The following is a 22,581-nucleotide window of genomic DNA, read 5'->3' as shown; positions in this document are numbered from 1 at the left end:
TGAAGAGTAGGGGTGAGAGAGAATGCAGACACAGTGAAGCAAGAGGAGTCTGGAATGGCCGGGATTTGGCGTGTTGTGAGACATGAGGCTGGAGAGGTTGGTGGAGCCCATCCACAAAGAGATTTATATGAATTTCTCCAGGGCACTTACTTCTAAAATTGATTTTATTTTCATCTCATCTTTAGACATTTCAGGATGTATCTGTAAAAGAATAAGGGCACTCTCTTTCTCTTTTTAAAAAATAGCCAGAATACCAATGTAATATCTTAAAAATATTAACAACTCCTCCATATCATCAAATATCCAGGCAGTATTCAAATTTATAAATGTGTCAGAAGCTCAATGTATGTTTTTCTGTTTGTTTATTTGAATTGTGATCTAAATATGTGGACTGGATCATATCTTTCTTTTTGTGTGTGTTGTAAGTAGTTTGTATACATCATCTAAGCCATGCAAGAGTTCTCTGTTTTGCAGAATGAAGGAGTTAAGTATGTAACTTTTCACAGTCACATTCCTGGTGACAGGCAGTCTGATTCTAGGACCTTACTACCCATTGTGCCATGTAACCCATGGGCACAGGGCCCTAGAAGGTGGTTCACACATTGGAAAAAGCTAGCATGGGATGACCTAACATGGAAAGGACATGTGTCCAGAAGGCAAACTTGGCTTGTCCTTAGCTTTATACCACCAACCCCCCTGTGATTTCGTTCTCAGTACTAACATTTTTAGAATTTCAGAGTTTGACATGACCTTAGGAATCACATGGTCCAACTCCATCATTGAATAGATGAGGGGGAAAAACAAAAAGGACTCACCAGGAAGGGAACTAACTGGGCTTGAGTTACCCAACTCCGAAGAGCAAAAGAAGGGACCAGGAGACAGAGGGTACAAATGTCCCCACCCTGAGGACAATGTTACAGGTCTCATTTTGTCTCCAATCTTCTCTCTCTGGTTTTTTTTTTTTTTTCCTTACAATTTATTTGATGAAACAACAGGGCTGTTCTGGGGTTTGTCCCCGTCTGGATTTTGCTGATTACATCCCTGTTGTGTAGTTAACATGTTCTCTTAAAATGGAACTTTTAAAATGTGCAAACATGAATATCCCATTATGAGAAAGGAATAAACTATTTTTATTATTTTCACAGCGTTTAGATACTAAAACAACATGCTATACTGCAAAGCTTCCTGCTAAATGAGATTAATTTACCGACCTCTAAATGACTTTTGGCTTTATTAAAAATGTCAATTTTATCACAAAACAAAAATAGTTCTACACTGAAAAACAGAGAAAGAAATAAAACACTTGCAGGATTCATAATACATGGCTCTTGTTGCTTTTATTACAAGAGAATGAAAATGCTCTCCACAAACAGTTCCTGGGAGCTATAGCTATTTATACCCAATTCATTTGTTACCTTTTCTGCACAGCAGTGCATTATCTAGAGGTCTCCAAGAGCCCATGAAGAGAATTTGTGCCTAGCATTCTCTCCTTCCATGTCAAAACTGTGCAATGTCAGTTGATTCCTTATTACTCAAGGTTTTATTGAGTGTGGGAGGTTCAGAATGGTGTAACTATACTTTAGGTGGCTTTAATCAACCTTTGTATCATAATGCATTCACTGGGGACACGAGTAAAGAACAATTTTTCAAAGTTATACTTTTAAATAGCAGTGAAATCAGTTTCATGGGAGTATGTGAATAATATAAGGAAAATGACCGTTAATTCATAACACCTTTTCTACACTTAATAGCTACCTGACGGTCAACTCTTTGGGAGACAGGATTTGCCTTTCACATCATTGTAGTTCCTACAGAAATGAGCAGAATAGCAAGAGTCCTGCTAGATGCTCAATAAATGATTGTTGACTTTATACAAACAGCAACTGAATTTATGAACCTACACAATTATGGGAGACCTTCGCCTTCATTCATTCTCCAAATACTTATTTTCACTTTTGTGTGCTGGGATAGATGATAATTCAAAGCCACGCTCAGGTCTTTCCAATTGTTTAGATCATATAATATTGAATATTTAGGTGTGATCCTCAAACCTAAAGACCAGAGATGTGGGTAGCAGCCATGATAAGCTTCATGGAAAGGAAGCCACCATTGGATTTTGCTAGGGAGAGAAGAGAATATGCTTTCTGTAGGCAGCTGGGAACCACAAGGTGTTCAAGGACAGCGCCCGGGCCTCATTCACCCTTGTATTCCCAGCTCCTGGCAGACTACTTGGCACATGTTAGGTGCTCGGTGACAAAGGGCGGGTGTAACCAATACCAAGAGCAGTCTTCGCTTACTAGACGCTCCCTCTGAGCTAGGCGAGCCCTGTTCTAAGCACTTTACTTGCGAGTTTTAAACGGATTTTAACTTAAGGGAAGAGCGTGGGCTCTGGAGTCAGACTGCCTGAGTTCCAATCTGACCTCTGCTGCCTAACAGCTGTGTAACATCGGGGGAAATCACCTAACTTCTCTGTGCCTTAGGGTCCTCAAATGAGAAAGGAAGATAATATTAGCACCTACCTTATAAAATGGTTGCGAGGAATACATGAATTGAGATTTGTTAAGCCCTCAGAACAGCTCCCGGCACAGGTCAGTGCCAAGTAGAGGCTCTTATTAGCTCAGTTAATCCTCATTGCGATTTTATGAGGGAGGTGCTAATTATCCCATCCCCAAGCTAGAAATGCGGACCCTGAGCAGCTTGCACAGGCAACTTCCCCAAGCTCATGCACCTAATATATACGGTTGCATGCCTGAGTCTGTGCTCTCATTCTTCTCGCCATAAGCTACCTGTCACGGGGCCACAAGGCCCTTCACGTTTTAGGCACGACGGTGACTGAAGGTTTGTATTTTTCACAGCGTCGCCCAGAAGAATGTCAGAATTAGCAGGCTGGTAGGTTATTATCTTTGGGGGAACTATAGAAGGAAAAAAGAAGGGAATGAGAAGGAAGTGTTTTCCCCCTCTGTATTCAGAGGCTTCAGAAGCCCCTTATTTTCCATACCTTGTTCAACTCTTTTTCATGATTTGGCTGATCTAGGATCACTGAAAACAACTCTTTCCTTTTCCTTTCTGGTTCTTTAGTCGAAGGTGAGTAAGATGATTCATGTCTACAGATTAAAGTGAATAAAAATTAAACTTCGCAGAGTAAACTGTGGGGATTATATTGTTAATTTAGACGATTGTAGGTTGCAGAAAGAGATTATTAGTTTATTGGAAAATTTTCAAGCTACAGAAATTGCAAATGCTAATACATTCAGATCCCATAAGTATTCACATATTTAACTGAGTGCAAATGGTTTTAGTGACAAAAAATAAAAGGTAGCAATTAATATGGAATTTCAATTATACGTTGAAAATGGGCAGAATACTGGCTTTGCATATGTAGATAAGATTTTTATGTAAGAAGAGTGTTTTCTGTAATAAAATGGCTTTGGAACCCCTTAAGAAAAGGAAACACATCTAACTTGCTTCTACATTGTGGAAAGGAACTATGTCAGGGGGAGTCCGAAGGGAGCAGGGACTCCATAAAAGGGATCCAATGTGACTAAATCTGACAGCCTGCCCAGAGAAAGTTCAAATACATCTCTTCTTTGGCTGCTTCATTTATAAAATGGAATTGCTAGCACATGTGGCTACCAGAGGGGAGAAGCAGAAACTGGTACAGAAAATACAATTTCCACAGGAAGTCTGGAGAAGTAGAAACAGGTTCCCTTCTACATCTGGGAAGCTGGTAAGTGAAAAATCACTAAAAATCACTTGCACTAGCCAGGCAAGGAAAGTGGCGTGCTTTCAATGGCTTGACTAATCTGGGCAAGTCTGGTGTTCTGAGGAATGTACCCACGTGTGAGTGAGTACAATTTCAGATTTCCAAAGAACTTCTTAAAAGGTTTCATCAATCAAAAACTTAAGCCATACAAACAAAACAAAATCTGAGGAATGACAGAGAAATAATGAATGTAAATATTGAAAATAAAGGGATCTTTAAAAGGTATAGATTAATAGTGATATCCCTGAGGTACTTGTATCTAGACGGGATTGCTTTTCTTCTGATAATCAAATACATATGTTAACTGTAGAAAACAGAGTATATCAGAGTATATACTGCTATTACGTTATCATTAGGGAAAAAGCATTGTTGGCGTTTTTGTGTATACTGACGGTCTTTTTTTCTAGGCATGTGTGTATAAATATATACATATCTATAAATATACCTATAAATATATAAATATATAAATCTGCATATCTGCATAGGCATATAGATACTATTTCTGTACAATTAGAATGTACTGCACACATTTTTCAGTCCCTTCTGTTTCCTACTCAGTCATCTATTGTGAGCATTCTATCCAATATTCTATTTAAACATTATTTCAGAATCAGTCTTAAATTCTTCTCATTTGCTATTATTCGAAAGGGGTGAAAAATGAAATTTCCTATTTTTCAATTCTTCCTAAGCAATTTCAGGGAGAGGAATGCTGATCTGAATGGGGGGGCGGGGGGAAACACCTCATTATGGTTGTGTAAATTTCACTGAGTGATCAGAACAAACATCAAACTTCAACGTGGACAAGTTCAAAGAAGAAAACAATAATCATGCTAATATAAAATGCTAATATAAATAGATAAAGGAATTATCAGTTGTCATGTAGAAAAGGAATGTTGGAATTATTTTTAATAACTCTCAGAACATATCAGCCCAAGGTGCTTCTGTAGCTCAAAAAAAGAAAAAGCTAACAAAATCTTGGCATTATTGAGAAAGGATCTGAAAATGAATAAAAGCATTCCTATGCTACTTCTATAAAACTATTGTGCATCCGCACTCAGAAGTCTGGGCTGCTTCACCTTAATACAACTGTAAAGAAGAAACAGAGTCCAAATAAAAGAAACCAAAACAATAAAGAGGCTGGAATCACATTCATATGAGAACAAACCAAAGGATTAGACATTTTCAATGGGAAAGAGGAAGGCTAAGAAGACAGCCCAAAGTCTAAGATACAAGGGAAGCTGTGAAAAGTTAAGTATCTATCTTTTCATCAAATCTCAGAATACTAGAACTGAGGAATACCCTCCAAATGAGAAAGATGAAAGATCAAAATAAATACCAACTTAAATAGAGAATGGCATTAGGCAGGACAAAAGATTTGTATTGGCCAAATATGCAAATAACTGCAAGATCTTAGATTAAATCCTATATTGAAGGAAAGTTGGCAATGTCTGGAATTCAGCATTGGCCTTGTGAGACAGCCCCACAGAAAGGACCTACCATGCTCTTACATAAAACCAGAGCTAGGCAGGGGGTGCAAGGTTTGCTTTTCTAGGACACCTCTTATGTTTTTAGGCATATGCATTCTTTGTGCAAAGACACTTCTCACCAACTCACCACACTGGAACAGTGCCTTGCATATTATATTTTTCCAATAGATTTCTTAATGACCAGTGATAATAATATATAACTTGCATGTGGAACATGCTATAATGTTGACTGGTGAATAGGCATTCTACCGTCTTTGGCGAGACACACAATAGGTCACTTTTAGGAACCTTAATTTGCCATTTGCCATTTGCCATAGCATAGGGCTCAACAAAATTTGAGCAGGTCCCACAACTTTAATGAAATAATTACTGCCTTTGAAACAATGTTATCATCTTTCAAGAAAATATCCCTTACCATTTGGTTAGTCAATTTTTAAAGTCCTATCACTGTTCTTGCATGAGCCTTCAGATTTGAGAAGGATTCAAGTTCCAAGGAGAATGAGAACATCAATGAATAGAACAGTCAAACTTTCTACTCACAAGTGTAAATATTTAATAATCCTTAGCAATCCCATTTCCTTTGTGGTTATGGAATACACAATATCTGCCTGATTTTAAAAGAGGAAAAAAAATCTGTTCTAACAAACTCTTAATGCAACTGACAAGGGAGTGAGTATGGAGACCAAAATAAATCACAGCATTTACAAGTGAAAAAGTTAATAACAGGTTTATAGGCAATCAAGATAAAAACATCTGAAAATATGGAATAACTCTTATTTAGCAATATATACAAATATCAGCTCTATACTACTGCTTTTACAATCTCCTGAAAAATACAAGTCTGAGATAATTTCTGATGTTCTGCGATACAGAAGTATCCATACACCAGAATAAAATACATTTTTCTAGGAAAGTAAATACATTAATTTTGAAGGTGAAATAATCACTGATTTTATTTTTAATATCTAATATTATCCAATAAATAACAGCATGTAAATACAAAACAAATAGACTTTTCATTCTAGTTTTAAATCTAAAGCTCTTAAAATCTTCAAACATCATGTCTTAAACAGTTTCTCAGGCTTCTGAATATAAAGAATATACCTTTTCTTATTTTCATGAGTATTTTGGCACTCTCCTATTTTTAATAATTCCCTGTGCAGCTGTAATCGTTCCATTTCTATAATTCGCAAGAGATCATCACGTGACTGTAACTCACTTTTCACTTCCGAGAGTCCTGCTTCCATGGCCTAAATAAAAACATCAAAAAAAATGTTCAATGTTCATATCTGGATACCTTGATGTATAGTATATCTAAAAATATTTAACATCTATGAACCAGCTTAATTTCAAATAAACTGGTATTTAGTCCTTTTTTAGTCCTTTGCTGGCTGTCTTACAGAATTTCATTCCTTCATTCATTTATTCAACAAATATTTGCTGTGCCCTTATTATGTGCCCAACACTGAGGATACCAAGACTGTTCTGTGAGCTCACAGTCTAGTGATGAAGAAAAGACAAAGAATAATCAAATAATCACACAAATGTGGTCACATTGTATGTAAATTTGAGAGAAGCATAAAAGTAGGAATAAACGATTAATGTGTAAAATTCGGATTAATGCAAATAATTACCAATTTAAACAAGACAATAACCAACAGAGTAAGTTGTAAACCATGGTCTATGGTTCCCCTATTGCCCAGTAGTAGTCCTACTTTATCTGGCAACTAGAGACACCAGCAATCCTGTGAGCCCACGGTCTTATTTTGTTGACCAGAGGCTTGAGCAAATTTAAAACCTGTTGGGAAGGGTCCAATCAGAAGAGAGGAGGATTAACAGTAATGGGGTGGGTTCTTGAGAAGTAGGTAGGATAGGTCCCAAAGCACCAGGGGAAGAGTTGTGTAAAGCAAAAGGAAAGAAGGCAGGAAAATGGAATGTAGACCAGCATATGCATCTGGATATGGAGAGAGAAGACAGTGGCTCTCTGTTGGCTTCTATTTCCCTTGGGAGGTAAAAAAAGGCAATGTCACTGGAAGGAGAAGGGGAGGTGGGGGCATGGGAGTGATTTTTAAGAGTGGAGAAGGTTTGAAATGGCCTGCAATGGGAATGGGAGAATTAGCTGAGTGGAGCAACAGAGTGGGATTCCTGGCCATGTTGCGTGTTCATTTGAGATCTGTGACCCTGGCCTGTTGAGAGTGATTTTCTCCAGCAGTACTTGGCTGTTCTCTGGGGGCGAGGAATGGCAGAGTGCTTCCATATCACTGGATTTCTTTTACTTACTTCTACAGAGAAACTATTATTTATTAAGTGTACCTGACCTAGGTCATCAAACCCATCGCCACTTCAGTAGATGAGGAAATTAAGGGCCATACTTGGTCCAAAGTTACATAGCTTACAAGCGGCAGATTTTGGAAAAGAAAAATCCAGGTCTTTTGTCTACTAGTCCAGTTGGAACATTCAAGATGCAAAAATAATTTGTTTCAAGCAAAATAAGTGACATAGACCTGCAGCTTGCTGGTAAAGACAGGGTTGGGTTATTATGAGGGCAGGAGGTTCCTCTGCCAATAAAGGCTGCAGAGAACACTACAGATATTTTTTAAAAAATCATTTATTAATAATTTTTTCTATATATCATTAATAGATTTATTTGAATATAATCCACATCCCATAAAATTCACCCATTTAAAATGTACAATTCAGTGGGTTTTAGTATATTCACAAAGCTGGGTAAGCATCACCACTAATTCCAGAACATTTTCATCACAACCAAAATAAACCCAATACCCTTTAGTAGTCACTTTCTATTTTTGCTCCCCATCACCCCTGGCAACCGCTATGGTATGTTCTGTCTCTATGGAATTACCTTTTCTGGACATTTCACACAAATGGGGTCATACAATATGTGGCCTTTGTGACTGGCTTCTCTCACTCAGCATAATGCTTTTATGGTTTATCCATGTTATGGCATGTATCAGTATTTCATTCCTTTTTATTGATAAACAATATTTAATTGCATGAATATACTGCATTTTGTTTATTAATTCACCAGTTGATAGACATTTGATATTTCTTCTTTTTGGCTATTATGAATAATATGCTATAAAATGTCATGTACAAGCTTTTGTGTGGACATATGTTTTCTTATTCATTCTTACCCCCAAATTCACAGAGCCTAGAAATATCATTATGCAGACAGCATAGGATATATGAGTTCCCAGCTAAACTTTTTTTTTTAACCTAAGCCTTAAATTTGTATTATTTTCTGGGAGACCTTGAGACCTGGGTTCAGTGAAGGACCTAATTGCAATACTTTGGCCCCAGAAGTTCCTGGCTGACCTGGAAATAAGAGTAAAAATGTATTGAAATGGATGCTTTAATAAACTTGTTTGCATAAAGTCACTGTTTCAAACAGTGTGGATTTTTCAGATGAGGCTAAAATTTCAAAAAGGAACAAACAAAAGAAATGTGAAACAATAGATTAGCAAGTAGAAAAACAAATTAACTTGACGTGAATGTCATCCATGACTTTGCCCAATTGAAGTAGGCACCATCTGTGCTCCCTGTCTTGCAAATTTGCCTCCGGAGCAATCTAACTTGGAGCTGTGGGTAGACAGCTCGGTCTTCCTTCACTTGGGGCAGGGGAGCATAAAAGGGCTGTAACTCCAGGCCAATGGAATGCAAAGTCACCATGGGCTGGAGTTAACTAAAAGTCTGTAAAATGTTTACTCTAATTAGAAAATAATACCTAGAAGAGTGATATTTGAAGATACTCCCTAACCCCCCTAGGGATAGGGCTCCCTATCCCTAAGGAAAAAAAAAAGCTTCTTTGTGATCTCGCTACACAGGTGAGAGAATTTATGTCAAAACTGAAACTCTTCATAATACAAATCAATAATAATGATTTGACACATTTTTCTAACATGAATGAATATGCAAAAGATTTTAATTATAATTGACAGCATTATGTAAATTGACTAGGAAAGTACAAGAAAAGAGGTTTTGTTGATATTGGTAAATTGAGAGTTGTTCTTTGATTTATGCAATATCCCTTTGAATTCAACATTAATAATACCAAGTTGACACAAAATTAGTGAATTTAACTTAGATGTGGTTGGCATGCTTTTGCATAAAAGTCAAATTATTTATTTGTCAATGTGGATGCAAATAATTAGGAAAATGATTCTTGGGTACTTGATTCAGTTACTAGAACACTCTCAAGTTTGTTTGGAACAGCTGAGGTATGTAAATCTGCTTTTTTAAAAAGTAAACTCAATCCGCCACGTGAGGCTCAAGCTCATGACCTCAAGATCAAGTCACCTGCTCTACTGACTGAGGCAGCCAGGTGCCCCTGTAAATCTACTTTTTTAATTGTAAATTTTATGAAATCTAAACACAGATCAAGTATTTCCAGTGACTACTTGGCTTCCAAATTGAGATATGTTGTAAGTGTAAAATACACACCGGATTTTGAAGACTTAGTATGAAAAGAAATGTAAAATATCTCATTAGCTCAATAATTTTACACTGATTATATGTTGCAATGATAATGCTTTGAATATATGTTGAATGAATATAAATAAATTATTATTATGTTTTAATTTCACCCATTTCTTATGACTTCTTTTAATGTGGTTACTAGAAAAACTTAAATTCTTTTTGTGGCTTGCATTCTATTTCCACTGGACATTGCTGCTCTAGTCCCATAATGACACATTGACAAATAAAAAAAGGTCAAATTTTTTGGCACAGATATTAGAAAAATGCAGGACAATTTCTTTTTGTCATTAACCTCCAATAGGAAATGCTGCACATTTTTAAAATGTGAGTGTAGTACAGCCTAGTAAATAATTCTATGCAACGGAATTAGTATGTATACTGACACATTTCAAAGTTGTGGAAAGACAAGTGAGAAAAAAATTCAGATGCATCTGGCATTAAAATATGCTGTAAACTAAACAGAATTTTATATACAATAAGTGACAATAATTCAAATTGAAATGGTTGCCTTTTTAAATTCATGTGCAAGATGTGGAGCATTGTCATATGACAGTTTTGCAAAAAGAGAAGAGAAACTTCATTCTAAATATATGCACTGGTTAAGTGATTAGTTACCTCTAATTATTCCCATTTGGTAAAATATAAATTTTGCAAAACAAGTTTAAGGCCCATCTGTTTAGTTAGAACTTTGCCGAATGGTCTGAGAGAAGCAGTGATTTTTAAACCTTCAAATCAGCTACCAAATAGTAATAAATTGATCTCTTATTTAGTGTTGCTTTAAAGAGAATGAAACACAGGTCAAATTTGGAAATAAAACAGGGAAAAAGCTAAATAAAAGCATTATTTTCAGCATTTTTTTCCCAAATGCATCAAAAATAAGTAGTGTTTTTTTGGGAGTAGAAATCTTATGTTAGCTATCTTGAAGTTTTTGAAACAAACTACTTCTCAAAGATCTTTTCATTAAAGCTGTAACATATTTTTTGTGTAAAAAATATTCCAGAATAATTCGGTTAGTTTTTTTTTATGTTTTATGGGTTTTTTATGTTTATGTTTTTTATGTTTTCTGTACGCATATACAAGACATATTATATATTACAAAACAACTTGATTACTTAAATACAATTTGATACATTTTAATACATTCTTGTTTGTTCTCATTTCATTATTTATTTATTTAAATTTTATTTTTTCCCCTATATATATTTTTTATTTTTATTTTTTTAATTTACATCCAAATTAGTTAGCAAATAGTGCGACAATAATTTCAGGAGTAGATTCCTTAAAGCCTCTTACCCATTAAGCCCATCCCCTCTCCTACAACCCCGCCAGTAACCCTCTGTTTGTTCTCCATATTTAAGTCTCATGTTTTGTCCCCCTCCCTGTTTTTATATTATTTTTGCTTTCCTTCCCTTATGTTCATCTGTTCTGTGCCTTAAAAGTCCTCATATGAGTGAAGTCATATATTTGTCTTTCTCTGATTAATTTCGCTTAATGTAATACCCTCTAGTTCCATCCACGTAGTTGCAAATGGCAAGATTTCATTCTTTTTGATTGCCAAGTAGTTTTTTTTTTAATAAATGTGGTTCTTGTATAAAATATAAAATGGAGATTATTAGTTTAAATTTAATAATGATCCTAGATCCAAGGATAATTAAATCTTTTTTTTTTGTGTGTGAACAAAAATCTGTAAAAATAATTTTGGCAAATTCTCTCATAGTAGTTGGTAAATAAATAAATATCATATTAAAATAAAAGAATGAATCCCATGTACAATGTGGCAGGATGGGGGAATGAGGAGTTTCCCCAGGACTAAAAAAATAACCCCTGGGAGTTTAAGTGGCAGAAGATCAGAAGTGGAAGTCTGCCCAGACAGTGACCTCCAAAGTATATCTTAGCATGAGAAAGGAACAAAGTGGGACTACAATGGGCCAGCTGACTTGCGAGAATTGGTAGAAAAGGCTGAATGCTTGTAGGTGGTAGATAAAACCATAGAATGTGTCAAGTAACTGGGATATCCATGAATAAGAAATATACTTTTAGTAAAGAAATTGGTAATGACCAATTTATGAATGCTGGATAACCTTAGTGATGCAGAAGAGCAAAAGAGAAAGAAAGAAAGAAAGAAAGAAAGAAAGAAAGAAAGAAAGAAAGAAAAAGAAAGAAAGAAAGAAAGAAAGAAAGAAAGAAAGAAAGAAAGAAAGAAAGAAAGAAAGAAAGACAGACAAGATTGTTGGGTTAAGAAGAAAATTAATTCTTGGAAAAATCAGCAATCCCATCTGCCAATGTGGAGGTTACCTAAAAAACAAAACAAAACAAAACAAAACAAAACAAAACAAAACAAAACAAAATGAAACAAAACAAAACTCCAGGCTACTCTTTGGTAAATGATTATGGTAAAGTGAACAGTGATAGATCACAGGGAGGGCCTCCATGCCTCTTATTGGAGTAATTAGATTGTTGAAACCTCACTAATTTCCGGGGTCTCCAACCCAGGATTCCTGCAAGTCAAAGGGGCACAGGGTCAGAGAGAGTAGTGGGGACACAGGGTGGCGTGAGGCTAAAGGGCCATGAGTGTTAGTTAGGCATAGAGGTCTGTAAGTGAGCGCTGTTATACTGTACTGGTAATGCATTATTATTATACTGCGGCAGAACCAAAGTTCATTCTGGTGGGGTAGGGTATTTAAGGGATTACTGAATTTACTCATCAAGTGAGAATTACTTAGTAAGAGGAAATATGAATTGAAGTTACACATGTGATAGAAAATTATGTAATCCATACACGTGTTGACTCATCATTTATACAACTCGTGGGCAAGATCAATTGAGAAATAAATAATCACCTGGCACTGTCTTTGGTACATTTTCAGTTCTTGCAAAAGCTTCTGATTTTCATCCTGTAACTTATTCCTGCTTAATGCTATTTCACTCACAGCTGATTTTAGTTTTTCAATAATGAACTCATCTCTTTCACTGGCTTCACAACTGTGATCCGGTTCGCACATCAACTGAGGAACTTCTGAGCTGCCGTCTTCTATGCACTGTTTTTTACCATTTAGTTGAGTTTGGTAACTTTGTGCCTGTTTCTGAGAAAGTGAAGACTGTGTCGATTAAATGGAGAATATCATATTTAAGCTTACATGAATAAAATTCAAGAATGATAGAAAATATTTAGGAAAAATCTTTAAATATGTTTATAATGAAGTTTCACTCTTTGTAATTCAGTCTTGGGTTTTTTCTAAAACTTCAGTTTTGGATGACATAAAGAGAAAATACATTTGTATAACCTCAGAGTCAAGATGCAGAGTAGGGTAGGAAGCCTGGGGTAGGGAAGTCTTATTATGCAAGAAAGAATATCTACAAGAGGAAAATTGTGGATGTCATTACACAGTAGTTGAAAGTGTTTATATGATGAAAAATAAAATAAACAAAATTAAACAAAAGCAGTTGGATTGTAGGAAAAAGCAGTGAACACAAGTAACAAGCGTTAATAACTCTTAAGGTACAGACACTTCTATACGTCAATATGAAAAAGAGAAATAACACAAAAGGAAAATTGGCAAAGTTTGTAAATAGGCAATATGCAGAAAAGGAAATGAAAAAGGCTCAGAAGGATATGAAGAGGTGCTCAACCTTGTAAGTAGTCAGAGAAATGCAAAACAAATCAAGCCAATACTACTATCAGTCCGAGTTGGGAAAAAATAAAAAGACTGATAACATTCCATGTTGGTGAAAGTATGGGTACTCCCATAGACTGCTCATGAATTGTACATTACTATAATCTTTTGGGAGGTAATATGCTAGTATTCATTTAAAAATCTGAATGAACATAATACCCTGTGGCTCAAGAATAATTTCTAGGATTTTTAATCTAACAAAAGAAAAGTACTAGCATTTAAAGATGTCTATCAGAGGATATTTGTTATAGTATTATAATGGCAAAAAACTAGAAACAACCTGAATGTTCATCAGTAAGGAGATGATTGAAAGAATTATGGTATATCTACTATATACTATGATATATATATGGTAATGTAAACCATATCCTATCAAATATTATGCAGAACTAAGTAATGACTTGAGAGAGTATCCATATGGAAAGATAATTATTATTAAGTAAAACCACAAAATTTTAAAAAGGAAAAATATATAATTTCTCCCAAATCCACATTTTACGTGTTTGTACAAACAAAAGAAAAAGTATGGAAAGAAAAACACCTATTAAGTGTTTGTATTAAACGGATAAGAACGGGGTGGAAGATGAAGCTATTAATTTTACATTATGTTGTATTGTTAAACTCAGAGAACATAATAAACATATAATTCAAGTAACTTAAAGAATGAAAAATAAGAAACAAAACCCAAATCAAACAGAAACCATAATTTCTCACTGGCTTTGATAAAAAATTCCAAATTCCTTAGATGAGACTTTAAGGCTTATTATAACCTGCATCCAACTCACCAGCCTTACCATCTCCTACCTTGCCCACCTTCCATACAGACTCCCAACCAGATGGCTCATTTTCTATACCCAGAATTTGCCTTTTGCTCTCTTGCTTCGGTGATTTTGCTGTTATTTCCACCACCCCAAACATATTCTCAAAATACTGTACATCTTCTTCAAGGTCCAAGTCTAACCCCTGCTGTAGGATATTTGCTCACTATCTCAGCCCCACTATCCCCCTTTCTCCTCTGAACTCTAAAAGGGTTTCCCACTCACTTGCTATAAATTATCTGTAAATATGTATGTGTGTTCTACCTCTAAGCTGTAAGATTCTTGAGGTCAGAGACCAAGCAATCTCAGACTTTCTAAGCGACTTGCCCATAGACATGCAAAAACATATGTTATTTAATGACATGATGACAATGGACACTTTAAAAAGTACCATCCTTTGAGACACGTGGACTAAATTCACCATGAAAAATGTTCATGCACTTGTGACTTTACCCAGTATTAGACCTGTTCTGGTTATTTTCCTGTGGTTAGCATTTCTCTCTGTAGTAAGATTATGAAGATAGCAATAGTTAACCTCTAATTTTTTTCTAAGAGGATAGTATTAGATAATGTACCTGAAATTGATTACACTTCTCAGATAATAATTTTTGTTGAGCATCTAAAGAAACCAGATGAGTCTGATACAGTATCTCTTGCTTGTCCCATTCTCTTGACTTTGCTCTAAATTCCTTTTAAAAAAGTGGAGGTACAAATATAAATTGAGGAGAATTATTCATTTAAAAGCACAATGGGTAAGGCTTCTTTCATTTGTACATTTTCATTCTAAAAAACTATACCCATTCTTTTTCCCCATTAGGAAAACAAAGAAACAAAAAAGTATTAAATCACTCATCTTGGATTTATTACTAGACATAGTTTCTAATTCTTGTAACCAAACCTGTATCCTCGGTTTTGGTTGTTTGTTTGTTTTTATGGGGTGGGGCTTAGACTGATTTAGTGACTTTGTCAAGATGTGGGCAAGGTTGACTTACACTGTTCTTACCTTTCAGATATACTAATATTTAGCATTACCCACCCAACAACCTCAATCTTGAAAATAAGTATTTCCCAGCATGCTTTAAGAGGAGGCAGGAGCATTAATCTTAGTTCTTTACAAGTTCTGCAACAGGTAGAAATGAGCTCAAGAATAAGGCCAAATCAGCTAGAAATATGTGTCACAGACATATCAGCACGTGCTCATAACAGTCCTGGTTTTCTTGATCTTCTAGATGTATTGGTTTCAAGACTAGCAAGCCGGCACAATATATCCAGTAGTTATGGGACCACAGAGAGACCTAGAGAGCTTTATGAGGATTTTTGTAGAGATTGGAGGTGTCCTACCAGGTTCCAGAGGGTCTGTAGAACTTGCCTAAACCTCCAGAGTAAGTTCTCCATGCTGAAAAAACTTTTCTGGGTCTTCAAGGTTGCGAGTAAGTCAAGGTCATTAAAATTAAGAGTTTCTAGGGGAAGCTACATTATTATATAGTGTTTTAATCCTTTACTAAATACTGGAAGATGGAACTAACATTTCTTTAGTGATTGTTATATGTCAGGGACTCTACAAACCTTCACTTGTAAGATGACTTTAACTTTTTAGTATGAAAATTTTCATACTTGCATAAAAGTAGAGATTAAAAAAAAACTCCCATGTACCCTTCACCCAGTTTGACTACCATCAACCTGACCATCTTTATTTTGCCTCTCTCACTCCACACTTTTTTGTTGAGTAGTTTAAGTCAACTTCCAGACCTCATGTGTTTTCACCCCTAAATGCTTCAGTGTGCATTTAAATACACACACACACACACACACACACACACACACACACACACACACACACACATACATATATATGTATATGTATGTGTGTGTGTGTGTGTTTCTCCCATAACCATAATGTCACCTATAAGGTATTTTTAACCCTATTTATTGGTGAAAAAAATGAAATCCCTGTGAGGCTAACAACTTGCCTAAAGGTCACAGGGCAAATAAATGCCAGTGCCAACTGAGCTAACCTGAGGAAGACATGAAACTAGCTTGACACAACACGCTCATTTCTTCAAGTTTTTGCTCAAGTAGTATATTCATGGAATGTGAATGTTCACAGTTTAGCACAAAGGATATGGCTTTGGGAATCAATCAGTCAAGAAGTCAAGAAGTGTTTTAAACTGTCATATTCTTCCACAACAACATGCTCTTTCTCTTACTAGACCAGTGAATAATATTTGTCCCAAAGGAAAAACATGCTTGGATGTAGACTAAAACTGGAACAGCCCATCTCTTACATATTAATTTTTCATACGGCTCCAAGTAAAAACAGGTACATGAAATGTTTCCATAATTACACAGATTAAACTACCTACAGAGTGTGCTTAAAAACTTTTATATAAGTACAAACATATCAGGTCATATTTTGCTACTAATTTCATCTATAAATTCATGAAATATATTTTATGTAAAAATGTAGTTCCCTAAATGTAAAAGTGTTCACACAAAGTACTTCATATTAATTTCAGGCCTTTTTTTTTTTTTTTGTATGAACAATTTATATGAATGTGGTTCTCCCATAAAATCCCATAAAAAGTCAACCAGAAAGCTAACCAGTGACTTGATCTCTGCATTTTTAGGGAAAGCATATGTATTACAGGGCACATCTTTGGGCATCTTCTATGAAACCAGGATCTTTCTGAAGACAGTCTGGTCACACCACCGTCAGCAGGTGGTTACACATGGCGCAACTTCCTGTAGAGTCAATTTTACATCATGATGGTAGTAATTTTGTATTTAAAAAAAAACCCAGTACATTATTCAGCAGAATGTAAAATCTACAGAAATTTAAAAGCTAAAACGCAAGCCTTCCAGCAAAGTTGTTGCAATAGGCTGGTTTTAGGGCTGTGATTTTAGATTTTTTTTTCTTTTAAAGACATTTTGAAGGGAAAGTTTGAGAAGGATTGTTAATTGCAGAATAAAATGATGCAAATGAAACAGGACAATGATAATTAGACAAAGAGGAAGGAGGTAAGAAGCATTAGACCAGGGAAAGGGGCAAAGCTGGGCTCAAATATGGGGAGCAAGAGAAAGGAACAGATCAAAGATTCTTGGGTACTCACCTGGGTGACTGGGGGGTACCAACCATTATCTACCAGTGAAGTGGAAGAAAGGGAGATCATTGGCTGGAGATCAGGGTGGTGGTGCTGGGGTTTAGGGCTTGAGAATAAAAGAAGAAACAGTGGGCTAACTTGATAAGGGTCAACTTGAGGCCAATTAACACACAATAATGGAGGAGCACTAGGAACTAGGCTAAGGTTAGAGAATAGGAATTTATGGTAGAACCTGTCTGTTACATGACGTCTAGCAGAAACCCTCAAGAGCATTAGGGAAGAAAAACAGCTGGTTTGTTTTTTTCCAAAGTTGGGAAGTTAAGGGGATAAAAATAAGTGCATTCATGACACAGTAAGCCATTTTAGGGACGGAGGGCTATTTTGGAGTGGCGCCACCTCTTTTAAGAAAAATACCCCTGAAACTTCGAGCACTGTTCTGAAAACTGTTATGAGGCTTCATTGGGATTTAAGTACCTAATAGTTAAATAGCCATTAAAAGATTTATTAGCTATTCCATTTAACTGACCCCGGGGATGTCCTTCAATTTCACTCAACATCTGCAGTTTCTTTGAACTCTTTTTTTTTTTTTTTCGCTCTCCAAAAATGCTGATCTGTATAAAAGATGCATAAATCAAAGTGATGTTTTAATTCGCTAAGTGCCTAGAGGGAAGGTGCGCTAAGAAAATATATTCAACGAGAAGCTGATTTGTAATGGTGTTTGTTACCACAGCCGTACATGCCATTGTGTACACCAGAGACAAACAGCCCACAACAACAGCAATCAATCCTTCCGATGCGTGAGGAAACTAAGGAAATACATACAGCTCACCTCTAATTTCTGGTTCAGATTGCTCAGTTCAAAGGGCATTTCTTCTCTGGGGTGCAGTAATTCTTTTCTCCGAACTTTACTTTGTTTCATCTGGTGTAGTCTCAGTTTCTCAAAGCTATTCGTCAGTTTGGAAAACTGTATATAAGAGAAAATGCTCACGTTTTACCATTACTGGTGCTTCTAACTTGATTTCACTGGAGTTCTTTCTTGGGCACGTCTTTGAAAATTTAAGTCATGATTAGAAAATGCGGTAATGCTTGAATGTTCTGATTAGTGAAGACAGAACCAGTTATTAAAACTAATTATTGAAACTGAACACAATTCAGTTTTCATGTAAATCTGGGACCTGATGAACTGCACAGTTAAATGATTCACTTCATAAATGTTTTATTTAGTTCTGTTTTAATTTGTGTAGCAAAGCTCACAAATTTTAAAAACCAAGTTTTTTCTTTTACTTAGTGCCATCTTGTGTTGACAATTTTAATTTCAGTAGCCCCATGTATAAGATAACAAGTGTATACTTTATTAAAGAAAATTGAATACTTAATTTAAAAGATACAAACAGCACAAACTACTTATCGATGACAGTTTATATAAATTTAAGTATCAAATTGATATCATCTTTTTCGTACCAATAAGGAAGAAAAACTTAGACTCTGCACTATTTTTTCTGTTTCAACCTGTTTCATACCTTCAAATAATAGATTAAAAGCAGCATGGTCCATAAAGTGAAGAAATTTCTATATAACTGTTTATAAGGGTTTTTTGGTTTTGTTTGAAATTTTGAAACAATTCAAGATTCACAGGAAGTTGCAAAGATTTTGAAGAGAGGTTCTGGGTTCTTCCAATATCGACATCTTGTTGAACTATGGTACAATAGTAAATCCAGGAAACTGACATTGGTACAATATATGTGTATAGTTTTAAGCCATCTTATCACACGGGTAGATTTGTGTGCCCACAACTTTGATCGAGATACAGAACCATTCCATCAGCACAAAGACCTTCCTGCCTTTTTAGTGACGCTCGTCTTCCCACTCTTAACCCTTTGGCAAGCACTAATTTGTTTCTATCTCTAGAATTTTGTCATTTGAGAATGTTCTAAAATGGAATCAAACAGTATATGACATTTTGAGATTGGCTTTTTTCAGTCAGCATAATGCCTTGGAGATACACGTGTGTATCAATAGTTCATGCCTTTTTATTGCTCAGTGTTATTCCATGCTATGGATGGAACTAGCATTTGCTTGACCATTTGTATATTGAGACATTTTGGATGTTTCCAGTTGTGGGATGTCACAAATAAAGCTAGGAACAATTGTGTCTACTTTATCTGATATTAATATAGTCACATTTGCTTTCTTTTTCTTTCTCACATAATTTTTTAAATTGAGATATCATGCACCTACCATAAAGTTCACGCTTTAAAATATAAAATTAATTGGTTTTTAGTATATGTAGAAATTGTACAACCATCATATTACTAATGTGAGGGTATTTTTTATTACCTCAAAAAGAAACCCCATAATATTAGAATGATTACACATTTCCTCCTATCCCCAGTCCCTGGAAACTACTAACCTACTTTCTGTTTCTTTATATTTGCCTATTCTGATCATTGCATATTAATGGAATCACACGTTATGTGGCCTTTTGTGCCTGGCTTCTTTCCCTTAGCATAATGCTTTCAAGGTTCATCAAGGTTGTAACATGGACCAATACTTCATTTATTTTATGGCTGAATAGTATTCCATTGCATGGATATGCCACATTTCACTTATCCATTCATCTACTGAAGGACATTTAGGTTCTTTCTACTTTTTGTATATTACAAAGAATGCTGCTGTGAACATTTGGGTACAAGTTTTTGTGTGGATATATATATTTATTTCTCTTGGGTATACAACCAGGAGTAGAACTGCTGGATCATATGGAAACTCTGGGTTTAACTTTTTAAGGCACTGCCAAACTGTTTTTCCAAAGTGTGCCATTTTCCGTTACGACTGGCAATGTATGGGGTTCTAATTTCTCCATATCCTTGCTGACACTTGTTATTGTCCCTCTTTTTGATTATAGCTATTCTCGTCAGTGCAAATAGGTATCTCATGAGTTGATCTGCGTTTCCTTAATGACTCATGATACTGAGCATTTTTTCATGTGATTATTGGCACTTGTATACCTTCTTTGGAAAGATGTCTATTCATCAATAGACATATCTTTGCCCATTTTAAAATCATGTCATTTACTTTTTATTATTGACTAGTTGGAGTTATTTTTTAGTTCTGGATACTAGTCCCTTATCAGATATATGATTTGTAAATATTTTCTTCCACTTTGTGAGTCATCTTTTCACTTTCTTGAAGGCATCCTTTGAAGGACAAAGGTTTTTTTAATTTTGGTGAAGTCAAATTCATCTAACTTTTCTTGTACTCTTGGTGCCAAATCTAAGAAACCATTGCCTAATCCAAAGTCATGAAGATCTACTCCTATTTTTTTAAGAGTTTTATAGATTTAGTTTTTACATTTAGGTCTTTGATCCATTTTGAGCTAATTTTTGTCTATATCTAGGTCTTACTTGGTTCTTTTACATGTAGGTATTCAGTTGTCCCTTTACTGTTTGTTGAAGAGACTATTCTTTCTCCACTGAATTATCTTGGCACTGTTTCTGCTTTCTTTTGATTAATATTTGCATGGTATTTTTTTCTACCATTTTACTTTCAACTGACCTATATAGGTATATCTGAAGTCAGTTTCTGGAGCAGGACATATAGTTGGGTTATACTTTCTTAATTTACTCTGTCAGTCTCCATCTTCTGACTGATGTATTTAGGCAATTTCCATTTGATGTAATTATGATCTATCAGAGCTTAAGCCTTACTTTTTTGTTGTTGGTGGTTTTTTTTTTTTCTTCTGTTTTCCAGTTTTTTGGTTTCTCTATTTTAGCCTTTCTGTCTTCTTCAGGGTTATCTGAGAATTATTTAGAATTCCATTTTGGTTTATCTATAGTGTTTTTGAACGCATCTGTTGAATAGTTTTCTCAGTTGTTGCTCTAGGTATTATATTTACATAACTCACTACAGTCTACTGGCGTCAACATTTTACCAGCCCAAATGAAATGCAGAAGTCTTACTTTTCTTTATGTCCCTTTGACCTGACCCATTTAGAGCATTATTCTCTTAAGTATTTCCTCAACATACATTAAGAACCACCTTAGACACTGTTATAATTTTGGCTTTAGTTGCCAAACAATTTAGAAAACTCAAGAGAAGAAAAGTAGTATGTTTACCCATTTCTTAATTCTTCCCATTGGTTTTTCTTCTTTCCTAATGTCTCAAGATGCTTTCCTCATCATTTCCTTACTGCTAAATGAACTTTCTTTCGCCATTCTTTGGAGGTACGTTTACTGTGACAAATTCTCATAGCTGTCCTTCATTCAAGAAGGACTTGATTTTCCTTTCATTCCTAAGGATATTTTCTCTGGACATAGAATTCTGGGTTGACATTTATGTTGCTTCAGCAACTGAAAAATATTCCACCTTCCTCTGGCCTCCATGGTTTCTGATGAGAAGTCTGTTATCTGACTTGATTCGTCCCTGTAGGTAAGGTGTTATTTCTCTCTTGCTGCTTCCGAGATTTTTTTCTTTGTCTTTTAGTTTTCAGAACTTTGCCTATGATGTGTCTTGGTGTAGATTTATTTGTGTTCATCCTGTTTGAGTTTCATCCAGATTCTTGAATCTGTAGGTTTACATATTTTGCCAAGTTTTCAGCCATTACTTCTTTGAATACTTTTTCAATCCTGCCCTCTTCTTCTGGGACTCTGATGGCACAAATTTCCAATCTTTTGTTATAGTACTACATGTCCCTAAGTTTCTTTTTTTTTTTTTTAGTCTATTTTCTCTCTGTTTTTCAGATCCAGTAATTTCTATTCTGCTATCTTCAAGTGCACTGATTATTTCCTCCATCGTCTCCATTCTACTTTTGAGCCCATCCATTGAAATTTTTTAGTTTGGTTATTGTATTTTTCAGAGACAAAATTTCTAACTGGTTATTCTTTACAGTTTTTCTTTGCTAAAACTTTCATTTGTTTCAAGTATGTTTGTAATTGCCCTCTGAGGAACTTTTATAATGGCTTCTTTAAAATCCTTGTCAGATAATTCTAACATCTGTATTAACTCAGTGTTGGCTTCTCTTGGTTGTCTTTTTTCATTCAAATTGAGATCTTTCTGGTTCTAGGTGTGATGAGTGATTTTTTTTTATTGAAACTTGGACATTTTGGGTATTGTGTTATGAGACACTAGATTTTCTTTAGGGACTGTATTTCAGCCATCCTTTTCTGACGGCATTCTGGCAGGGAAAGTGGGACACTGCCTCGTCACTGCCTTGGGTGGTGGGAGTCTAGATCTTGGCCTCAG

At 35.4% G+C, this 22,581-nt stretch overlaps 1 protein-coding gene across 7 annotated transcripts in view; it reads right to left on the bottom strand.

The window, feature by feature from the left end:
* The window catches only part of DEUP1 (deuterosome assembly protein 1), a 79,028-nt gene that overhangs the window by 33,523 nt on the left and 22,924 nt on the right, over positions 1 to 22,581 (bottom strand). For 6 of the 7 annotated variants that reach the window (XM_078432998.2, XM_078432996.2, XM_081790344.1 and 3 more), the window contains exons 5-9: positions 18,170 to 18,304; positions 14,815 to 14,928; positions 12,588 to 12,830; positions 6,355 to 6,500; positions 2,999 to 3,104 (exon numbers count right to left, since the gene is read on the bottom strand). In XM_078432998.2, coding sequence (XP_078289124.1) covers positions 2,999 to 3,104; positions 6,355 to 6,500; positions 12,588 to 12,830; positions 14,815 to 14,928; positions 18,170 to 18,304 — 744 coding nt within the window. The remainder of the gene's footprint in view (positions 1 to 2,998; positions 3,105 to 6,354; positions 6,501 to 12,587; positions 12,831 to 14,814; positions 14,929 to 18,169; positions 18,305 to 22,581) is intronic. The other variant, XM_078432997.2, reaches the window with a different exon arrangement.

This window comes from Panthera onca, chromosome D1, assembly GCF_046562875.1.
Source record: "Panthera onca isolate mPanOnc1 chromosome D1, mPanOnc1 haplotype 2, whole genome shotgun sequence".
NCBI classification, from domain to species: Eukaryota; Metazoa; Chordata; class Mammalia; order Carnivora; family Felidae; genus Panthera; species Panthera onca.
The sequence above is the reverse complement of the archived record's forward strand: the minus strand, read 5'-3'. Positions and strand labels throughout refer to the sequence as shown.